The sequence below is a fragment of the Eriocheir sinensis genome, chromosome 25 (genome assembly GCF_024679095.1).
Source record: "Eriocheir sinensis breed Jianghai 21 chromosome 25, ASM2467909v1, whole genome shotgun sequence".
NCBI lineage: Eukaryota > Metazoa > Arthropoda > Malacostraca > Decapoda > Varunidae > Eriocheir > Eriocheir sinensis.
Window position 1 is genome coordinate 12,908,435 of NC_066533.1, and position 10,696 is coordinate 12,919,130.

At 45.1% G+C, this 10,696-nt stretch overlaps 1 protein-coding gene across 1 annotated transcript in view; it reads right to left on the minus strand.

Annotated features, from left to right (window-relative positions):
- LOC127003398 (uncharacterized) overlaps positions 1-6,509 on the minus strand; it is a 19,711-nt gene extending 13,202 nt beyond the window's left edge. Inside the window, exon 1 of the mRNA XM_050869986.1 lies at positions 5,720-6,509. Coding sequence (XP_050725943.1) covers positions 5,720-5,948 — 229 coding nt within the window. The 5' untranslated portion in view covers positions 5,949-6,509. The remainder of the gene's footprint in view (positions 1-5,719) is intronic.
- Between the last annotated feature and the right edge of the window lie 4,187 nt (positions 6,510-10,696).

The window sequence follows — 10,696 nt, forward strand, 5'->3', positions numbered from 1 at the left end:
CTGTCTCCCCTTCCCCTACTTCTCCCCCTCTCTCCCAAACCTTCCATCCCCAACATACTAACTCTTCCACTCTTCCACCATTCCTTCCTTTCTCAGTACACTCCTTGACCCCTCCATACATACATACATACATACATACACACACTACACACCCATTCCTCAACACCACCACCTCCACCCCCACCACCCTTTCCTGACCACATCAATAATGAAAACATGGTCACTGGAATGCCTTCTCTCTCTCTCTCTCTCTCTCTCTACATACCGTACGTACTTCGATAATTAATAACAACTGCAAAAGACTATAGAATTATTTGTATCACTTGTGTAAGGTAGAAGTAGTAGTAGTAGTAGTAGTAGTAGAAGTAGTAGTAGTAGTCGTCGTCGTCGTAGTAGTAGTAGTAGTAGCGATTTTCACGGCGTTTAACTCTGTTCTCATTCTCTTGCTAACAATTTTCAAGTCGCTGATTTCTTCCTTACTTCCTGGCGGTTCGGACGTAAAAACACATAAAACGGCATCACATAAGACATATAATCATGAAACTTAACCGTCGCAGAGAGAGAGAGAGAGAGAGAGAGAGAGAGAGAGAGAGAGAGAGAGAGAGAGAGGCCTACACAGCCATAACACCCCTCAGGTTCAACCCACGGGCCTCCCTAACCTAGCCAGATCTCAGCAAACTCACCAGGTGCTTTCCACATGGCGCCCCTCCTCCCCCTCTTCCCTCCTCCTCCTCTTCTCCCTCCCAAGGCCTCTGTCCAGCCCCGCCGCCGCCCGTGAAGAAATCCTCAGTTGGCGGGTTGGAAAACGGCTCAACACTCTCCTCGGCTCTCCCAACCTCGGCCAGAGTAATATATGAGAAAATAGACAGAATACGGCTTTCCTAATCTTTGCTAAGCTCTCCATTGTTATACGAAGAGGAAACAATAGTACGCCTTTTCTAACCTCGGCCAGTTATGTATGAGAAAATAGACAATACGGCTTTCCTAATCTTTGCTAAGCTCTTCATTGTTATACGAAGAGGAAACAATAGTACGCCTTTTCTAACCTCGGCCAGATACATTATACTACGCGTTTCCCAATCTCCCTAGTGTTAAATATGAAGAGGAAACAGATACATAAAGCCTCTCCTAACCTCGGCCAGTGTTATAATATGTGAAAACAGAGATGCCTTTCCCAACCTCGGCAGTGTTTAATATATGAAGGAAACTGATACAAGACGCCTTTCCTAACCTCGTCAATGTTATATGTGAAGGTGAAACAGCTTGAATTCGCCTTTCCAATTCTCGCCAATGTTATATATGAGGAGAAAACAGATGGAATACACCTTGCCTAACCTTGCACATGGGAAAACAAATAGAATACGGCTTTCCTAATCTCAGCAGTATTAGATATGAGGAGTTGGGTGTGAGGATATGAGATTAAATAAGCCTTTCCTAATCTCAAAAGTGTTAAAAATGAAGAGAAAACAGGAATAGTATAACGTTGTGTGGTGTCTCTGGTTTGGTTGTCTGATAGCTTTCTTGGCCTTTTTTACTACTACTATTACCATTTCTACTACTACTACTACTACTACTACTACTACTACTATCCTCCCCTGCACACAAAGCTTTATACAGCCTCCTATGCACCTCACCCCCTTCTATAAACAAACATTCACATTCTTTATCCTTTGCTATACGCCCTCAACAAACAGTGGACGAAGCCTCCCTCCGTTGTGTCCTTGCATTGTGGTATAAAAATAAGGAAGGGATAAAGGACTGTCTGCTATGGAAGTCAAGCGTGTATAAGACCGTTGAATAAGGTATGAAGGTGTGCTAGTGTTGGTAATAATGTTTCGTCTTTCACAATTCACTCACCAAATATTACTGAAGGTTAAAGGTGTCTTTGGAATGAGGTTTCTATTGTATGCGAAAATGTTATTATTACTGCAAATCCTAGTCGGTATAATCATGCAATTTATATAACAATCACGATGTCGAGTGAGTGTGTGTGTGTGTGTGTGTGTGTGTGTGTGTGCCAGTCATGATACACGTTGGACAGGAAACAAAACTTGACAGGAGAGGAAAAAGAGGAGAAAGGAGTAAGACTACAGCCAAAATCCCACCCACAGACTCGGTAAACCCATTAATGCCAGACACCGGTAGCCAGCAGCCTTTCCCCGACCTCAGTGACTACCCAAAGCCCTCCCTCCCTGTCCTAAGAGTAATTGGCTGCCTCATCAGTAGGCGTCCAAGCCCTACAGCCCTAAAGACGTGGATGACGAGCATAAACTTCAAAGCAAACACGAACGCGCCAAGCTAAACACCCTCCCTTCAGCGTCTTGCCTTGCTGTAGAACCCATCAACCCAATCCTCGCGGTTTCTCCCTCCTTCTCCTCCTAGTAATGTATCGTTATTTCTCTTCATAAACCTTAAACAAGAGAACGCAATGCTATTATACATCCTCCCTTCAGCGCCTTGCCTAGATGTAGAACCCAACAAACCCATCAACCATCTTCTGTTTCCCATCCTCCTCCTCGTCTTCGTCCATTCTCTAGATAAACTTCATAAACTTCATTGCAAACACGAACTCGCCAAGCTAAACATGTCCCCATTAAACACCTTGCCTTGCTGTGGAACCCAACAAACCCATCACCCATCTCACTTTCCCATCCTCCTCCTCGTCTTCGTCCATTCTCTTGATAAACTTCATAAACTTCATTGCAAACACAAACTCGCCAAGCTAAACATGTCTCATTCAACACCTTGCCTTGCTGTGGAACCTCTCAAACCCATCTTCTCTGCTTCTCCCTCCTCGTCATCGTCCTTTCTCTTCGTGTCAAGGTCGTTTTCGTGAACCTCGCCTGTCGATAACGATGCGCCTTCAGTGGCCCCCGCGGTGTTATGCTCTTATCGCCAAATAATCAATAGCGTTATCGTGTCTAATGCCCTGTAATTACGATAATGCGGCTCCCTTGTAACGATATTATGTCCCTGTAAGTAGTTTGGGACATGAGGGTATTGATTGACCGACTACTACTACTACTACTACTACTACCTCTACTACAATAAAAAGAATAAGAATAATAGGCTAAGAAAACAAAACTCACAAGTCATTCTCCAATACTTTCAAACGCCGTTGCTTCAAAAGACTGACTGGCGAGGAATAAATACATATAAAAAAAAGAAAAAGCGAGGGGGAGAGAGAAAGGGAGAGAAGAAAAAACAACGAAAACTTTCCAAACCAAATCAACCTTGAATTACCGAACAAAACTGGTAGCGGTAGGAGGGAGGAAGGAAGGAAAACACGAGAGAAATGTCCTGGAAAATGGGGGAAGAAGGGAAGGGGAAGGAGGGGAGGAAGGGAGGGTAAGAAGGGGGGGAGGGATGGGTCCGTCTGTTGGCTGGCTGGGGTCAGGAATGCCAGGCTAGTTTCTTTTCTACGCCCGCTACAACACATTACCTACGCCCCCTATTAGGCCAATTTATGAGGCATGTTGTAATATTGACGCTATTCGCTTTTTTAACCGTGAATGCCAACCCTGGAGTCCCCGTTTCGAATGTTTTCCCCGTTAGCGACAAATGGAGCAGAAATTCTTACACCGCTAAAGAAAGTGCCCGTGAAAATCCTCGGAAGGGAACTGTTTGGGTCTGGCTGAGAGAGAGAGAGAGAGAGAGGACACCATGGGCCATAAGACGACTCACACTCACTGTCCCTAACACTATAACCTCACACAGGACAACCAACTACATATCATCACAAGAACTAAAGCAAATAGTCCCCATTCTGCGTTATTATCATCATTTTTTCCCTATCCTTTCTTTCTTCCCAAGGTGTAACGCGCGCGGTCCTCCTCCTCAGTGCTCCCCCACTTATATGGCAACACTGAGAGGTACAAGAGGCTAAAGTGATGCTGAATACCTCCACATTCGTTTTTACCCTGCTCTTCTTTACACCTTCAGGCTATGGCACGTCCCTGGCCTTAGTCTCTGCCCCTAGCAATGATTTGGGGGAAGCACGGCAAGCAGGGGGAAAAACAAGGGCTCGGCGGGCGATGGAAGGCACGGGAGGGAGAGGAAGTTAGAGCAGCGGCTTGTTCTAACGGGGAAATTATCGTCAGGGTGGAACAGACTCACCCCGCCAGTCCAGCGTTACCAGATTATCGTACTCAGAATTGTACGTATATTCCGGTTTCCGACTCATAACTATCGCGAAAGGAAGATCAATAGTCAACGGTTGCAACGAAAACTTAAATAGAATGAAGTTATGTGTTGGTACGATAGTTTTGTATCTGTAACTAATAAATGCAATGTTCTGAGTACGATAATCTCTGGTAACGCTGCCTTTCACCCCCCCCTCCTCCTCCTCCTCCTGCCTCAAAAATATAAGAAAAAAATTACACCTACTTCAAAAAAACATCCATATTTTGTTCGCTTCCTACCGCCTGGAATCCATGGAGCTGGGTTACGGGTATCAAAAAAATATGCCCATGTGTTTTTTTCTATCATGAACAAACATTTACCCTCCTTCCCCAAGACTACACATGAGTGCACAGGGATACAATAAATACATCATAAAAATAGCACGCCAAACCTGAAGAACAAGAGGAGGAAAGAGGTTTTATGATCGAAGCCTTGGGTCGCCAACCTACCTTGAATTCAAATAAAGGATATGTTTAGGCTAGTTTCCCCAAGTGTAAAAATAAATATGAATAACCTGATATAAAACCGGCTACGATAACAAGAAAATCAAGTTGAACACAAAAAAAAACTGCCATAACAAAATCCAGTTATTGTATACCTCGCCATTTGTTGTTATTCTTATTATTAGTATCATCATTGTTATTTCTCCTACATTACGAGGAGCCATCATCATAATACTGGTGAGTTATTACACTCTAGCATTGATATAACACGAGTCAACAATGGCCTGAGAGCAAGAACACAACTTTATCGAACCAGCGATGCTATATTTTACTTCACTTTACTGCACCCGAGTCTATAAAACGTAATATACTTATCCACAAATATGTACGTGTTATCCTGCCACCCTTGCGTGTAAAATAATCCGTGAAGCCTTGTCAAAAAATGTGTGTTCTGTCAGTTAACGTGAATCTGCTAACATAACCCGGTATATCATCACCCACAATAAACTGCACGTAACTTGAATATTTGTGCGAGTTAATGTTTATGATGCTTACCAACAGTTGAATTACAAGGGTCGCTGCCTCCACTGTGACGGTGCGTGCACGAGATTTGATAAGGAAATAAAACGGTCTTCACATCACACAGAGAATAAGAAACGAACTGAGAATCAAAACTATGGTGGCGTTAGTCTGTTTGTTTACTACCTGACGGCGCTCCTGAAGGCGTTACAAGCTTACACAGGGCACAGTGACGATGGAGGTGATAGAAGTGCAGAGAAAGGTTGATACTATTGCAAAGTAACTAATTATTTATCCTCTTGTATGCGTGTAGCGTGAACGTGACATGAGGTGGAATCGTGCAGTTGTGAATGTGCCTGACGAAGGGAAAACAACACTTCCATTTGAACACGAACGAATATATTTGATTTCCTCTTTAAAAACATGACAAAAATGCATATATATTAAATTCTAAATACACAAAATCATGCTCGCTTGTGAATTTCTACCTAGAATGCTCTGAGAAATGGATAATGATGGTGAATGTGATGATAATGGTGATACTTATAAGAACACAGCACAAGAGGAAGCACTACCTTGTGAGTACTGGGCGACGGAGCTGCGGACGCCGGAGAGCCGCTGCGAACAGACGTGGGTCATGATCCTGACGAGGTGCTCGGACTCCTCCATCATCCGCTGCGTCTGCTTCCACACCTCCTCCACGGGGCTCCGGCCGGCCTCGGGGGCTGCCTCGCGGGGCCCGGCATGCTGCTGCCCCGCTGACTTGCTGCACGAGTCCACGGCGAGACCCGCTTCACTACACATGATCCGAACCTGAGGATTTTCTGTCTCGAACCGAAGGAGGACACTAATCAGGATTCATACTCGTGGGTCAGACGGGTCCGGGGGTCGTAAGCACATATCGCAGGGGCGTGAGCGGTGTCTGGCTCGGAGGCACCAGGTGGCGGGGCCGCGGCGGGTTTAACACTCCGACCAACACGCACACAAGAAAATCGCCTTTTCCGGCAGACTTTCACAACTTCCAACTTGGCTTCGAGCACTCCCAAGTTACGTCTCGGTGCACCGGGTAGCACACTGCGTTTCATAGCCGTGCGACATGCTCCTAATATCACCCACTGGCTTCGAAATTATGACTTATTAGCGGTGTAGGAGGGAGGGATGGAGGAGCCACGCGCGGAACCTTCCACCACCACAGCTCATCATCATCTGGCTGCTGCTGCCGCTCCGCTCCTCGTGGGCAGCAGCAGCAGCAGCAGGCGCAGGCCACCACGCTCGCCTTCACGGGGCCGATCATTTTACTCCCACATTACCTAAAATATCTCATCAATGCACTAAAACGCACACAACCGACACCAAAACACGTACACACCCAAAAAACAACCCTTTATCTCCCTCCTGGTCATGTCAATAGTCAAGTTCATTATTGCATTGCCGCAGATAATGCAAGAACACGCCAAGACGCAAGGTGACGCTTATCATATCAGGGAGACAAATTTTCACTCATCCTCCAGAATGCGTAACACGGTTCATGCAAGTGATGCCAGACGCCACACGGACACCACAGGCCCAGGGTGTGCTGCTTTAGGCCACTGTTAAAGCCATATTCCCATGACCCGCCACGCCATAAATTTCTGACACTAAGATCGGTATTATAAGATTTTCACTCCTCACATCAGTATTTCTAAAGGTCAAAGAGGGGATCAGCTGGGTTCTAATGAGTGTTTCTTTAGGTTCACGGTACAGAAGAAGGGCAAAACTACCACCAGGGTCATAAAACTACTGCTGGAAATGCCCTAAACTCCTACGAAAGCCTTGTCAAATATGTGAACTTGGGCGACGAAATGTTTAGGAATGCGGCCCTAAATAACTGATGACTGTTGACCAATATTATCTCTCGAATATGCACAAACAAGAAATATGGTGAAAGTAAAGAATAATGAAAGAGTGTACCGTGCCTGACATATTGGTAAACGAAAAACGAGGATAAAAAAAATGGACTTTCAATCATTTTCAAACTTCGGTAAACATAATTTTCTAAAGTTCAGAAGTAAAAAAAGAAAAAAAGAATGATGTAGGAATATAAGAATGGCAACAGTGATAGTAGTAGTAGTAGTAGTAGTAGTAGTAGTAGTAGTAGTAGTAGTAGTAGTAGTAGTAGTAGTAGTAGTAGTAGTAGTAACAGTAGGAGGAGGAGGAGGAGGAGGAGGAGGAATAAAAGGAATAGGATAAAAAGAATAATCTCTCTCTCTCTCTCTCTCTCTCTCTCCGGAATGGGGTGAAAGGAAATATTTGAGGGCGCGTTACCTGGCAGAGGCGGGCCGACAGGTAAGGCGGATATTTGGACATTGATAAGCCGCCACAGAGAAACTGTTATACCTGCTGAATTGAGGAAACCTATGCACACACACACACACACACACACACACACACACACACACTCACGGATACGGATATTCCAAGATTTCAAACAGCATAGGAGTGAATCATGCCGAGTGTGTGTGTGTGTGTGTGTGTGTGTGAGAGAGAGAGAGAGAGAGAGAGAGAGAGAGAGAGAGAGAGAGAGAGAGAGAGAGACTGCCTAATATTCTCCACTCCGTAGGGAACCGAACCTGGGAGCTCTTGGTTGTGAGGCGAGTGTGCTAACCATTGCACTACTAGACTCAGTAAAATTAATGCAACTAAACACACACACACACACACACACACACACACACACACACACACACACACAACCACATACGCAGTTTATTTTTTTTTCTGCTTCGACATGCGTTTAAATGTACACAATTAAACAAACAAACACGTACCTCCCACCCTGACGTGAAACACTCCGTCACGGGCGCGTCTTGCAATGAGGGACATGTCGCTGGGTCACGAACTGGGGTCAGCGGTTCCCAGTGTCACGAAGGCCGGACGCGTAGCCAGCAATCAGGGTCAAGCAGGGTCAAACAAGGTCAAGTAGGGTCAAACAAGATCAAGGAGGGTCAAACAGGGTCAAATAGCCAGTCACAGCGCCAGCCAAACACAGTCAATAGCCTCCGGTCACCCTCACACAGACAAACACACAAGTCCGTCGTTCCTGCAAAACAGTGGTGGTGTTTGTGTTCGTCGTTGTGTGGCGCTGGTGTTTGTTTCTGGCGGGACAAAGGAAAGGCTCGCTGGCCAGCCCGCGCGATATAAACAACGCAAGGAAAGGAGTCATTCGAAGCTCACGAACCCGGGAGCTTGTAAATGAAGCTTCGAGTCAGAGATGATTATAATAGTTGCCTTGTTTCGTGTCCCCTGTTCTGGTCAGGCCACCTTTGACGAAGAACGACCTGTAGTAGTGCCCATAGTACCCATGATGCCCCATATTAACCGATCCGTGTATATTTTCACGTAACGCTTTGCACATCAGAAGTTTTAGGTCTTAATTTTTTGGTCTCAGTTCTTTTTATCGACCTGCTTTCATTCCTTCGCCTCTATGCAAGTACTGTTTTTTTATAACGCACAAACCAGGAAGGGAGGAGATATAGACGACCAAAGAAGAAGGAAAGGAAGGAAGGAAGGGACTTATCATTCATTCATATACAACCAGCCGTATCTCATTACTTTACAGATACAAGATGACCACACAAACGGGACTAGTAATAGGAAAAAAGTTGTTTGTGTGTGTGTACTTTCATATATCATCATCGGTAAACTTTACACATAGGAGACAATAAAACCAATCAGAACTCAATTTTACCTTTTTTTTCGCCGCCTCTGTTACTCCATTCTAATAAAAATAACAAAAAACAAAAACAATAACAACAAACAACAACAAAACTCCAGTGAACCCGAACCAAACTGTCTCTGAAACTCACCTTAGCTTCTTCACACCTGTTCCCGCGCACCTGCCGAGCTTGGGGGGAGTCATCGGGGCCCTCGCACACCTTGCCTCACACCTGGTCTTGGGATGAAGTGAGGCTGGGCGAGGCGGGAGGATGCTGAAGGCAGGGAGATGAGGAGGATGGAACTAAAATAAACAAAGACAAAATAAATAATGCCATAATTAAACAAACACGAAGAAGGAGGAAGAAGAATAAAGGTAGGAGCTAAAATTAAGAAAGATTAAAAATAGCAATAATGGATAAACAGCAACAATAGAACATGAATAAAGGAGGGAAGGAAAAGGAAGGAACTAAAATTAAAAAAAGAAAGATTAAATAAAGCAGTAATTAATAAACAACAGCAAAGAAGAAGAACAAGAACAAGAAAAAGAAGAACAAGAACAAGGTGGGGGAAGAGAAGGCACGGAACTATAATACAATAATAAAAAAAAGTTCATAAATAAAAACAAACACAACAGGTAAGAATGAAAACTAAAGGTAGGCGAGGGAAAGGAGTGGGCAGGTAAGTGTGTGTGTGTGTGTGTGTGTGTGTGTGTGTGTGTGTGAGTCAAGGTTACATCATGGTTAAAAGTTTCTAATCGTGGCGAATGTGTAAGTGTGTGTGTGTGTGTGTTCCTCTCCTACATAGCGGGTCGGAGACAGGGAAGATACGTGGATGAGTCTTGTCTCGTCTGGGTGTGTGGTGACGCAATGGAGGTGGTGGTGATGGTGTTGTTGGTGGTGGTGCTGGAGAGGTGGGGAGGTGGTGGTGTTGAGAGTGGTAATGGTGTTGGTGGTGGTGGTGTGGGTGGTCATGGTGGTGGTGAGGGTGTTGGTGTTGGTGTTGGTGTTAGTGGTGGTGGGGAGGTGGTGGTGTTGAGAGTGGTAATGGTGTTGGTGGTGGTGGTGAGGGTGATCATGGAGGTGGTGATGGTGGTGGTGAAGGGAAGGAGAAGAAGAAGGGGGGGAGGGGGAGGGGGAGGAGGAGGAGGAAGGAACACAGACAGTGAGGAAAAAGATGCAAAGGGTGAAGTGAGGAAAGAAGTGGAGATCAGAGAGAGAGAGAGAGAGAGAGAGAGAGAGAGAGAGTAGACTAGAAGCTTCCCATGATCACACACGCTACCCTGTCAAATCGTGTCTGTCTGAGTGTCTGTCTGTCTGGCTAGAAGATGAGCCAAAATGACGCCATACACTCGCTCTCTCCCCTCACTGCGCCTCCGCCCCTCTCTCTCTCTCTCTCTCTCTCTCTCTCTCTCTCTCCACTTTTCCTACCTTCCCCTCTTTCTCACTCTCTACTTAACCTCTACCAATGAGACGGAGATGAGCACTGAGGTAACGCGCATCTTAGCATATACCCTTAACTTTCCCTTTCCCTTACTCCTACATATTGTCTTTCTCTCTATATCTCTTTCTTCCCCTTACTGAGACGGAGATGTGCACTGAAGCCACGCGCAGCTTAGCATATGCCCTAAACTTAACCTTTCCCTTACTCCCATATCTCGCATTTCTATTCCAATCCCTTTCTTCCACTCCTTCATCTCATATCCCAAGGACGTTTCATCACCTATATATATTAACCTCATTACCTCAGTCTTAAACGCCTTCTCAACTTCACGTTACCTTACAACCTTACCTTACATATTCCAAGGACGTTTTCATCACCTATTAACCTCATTATCTCAATCTTATACACCTCATTTA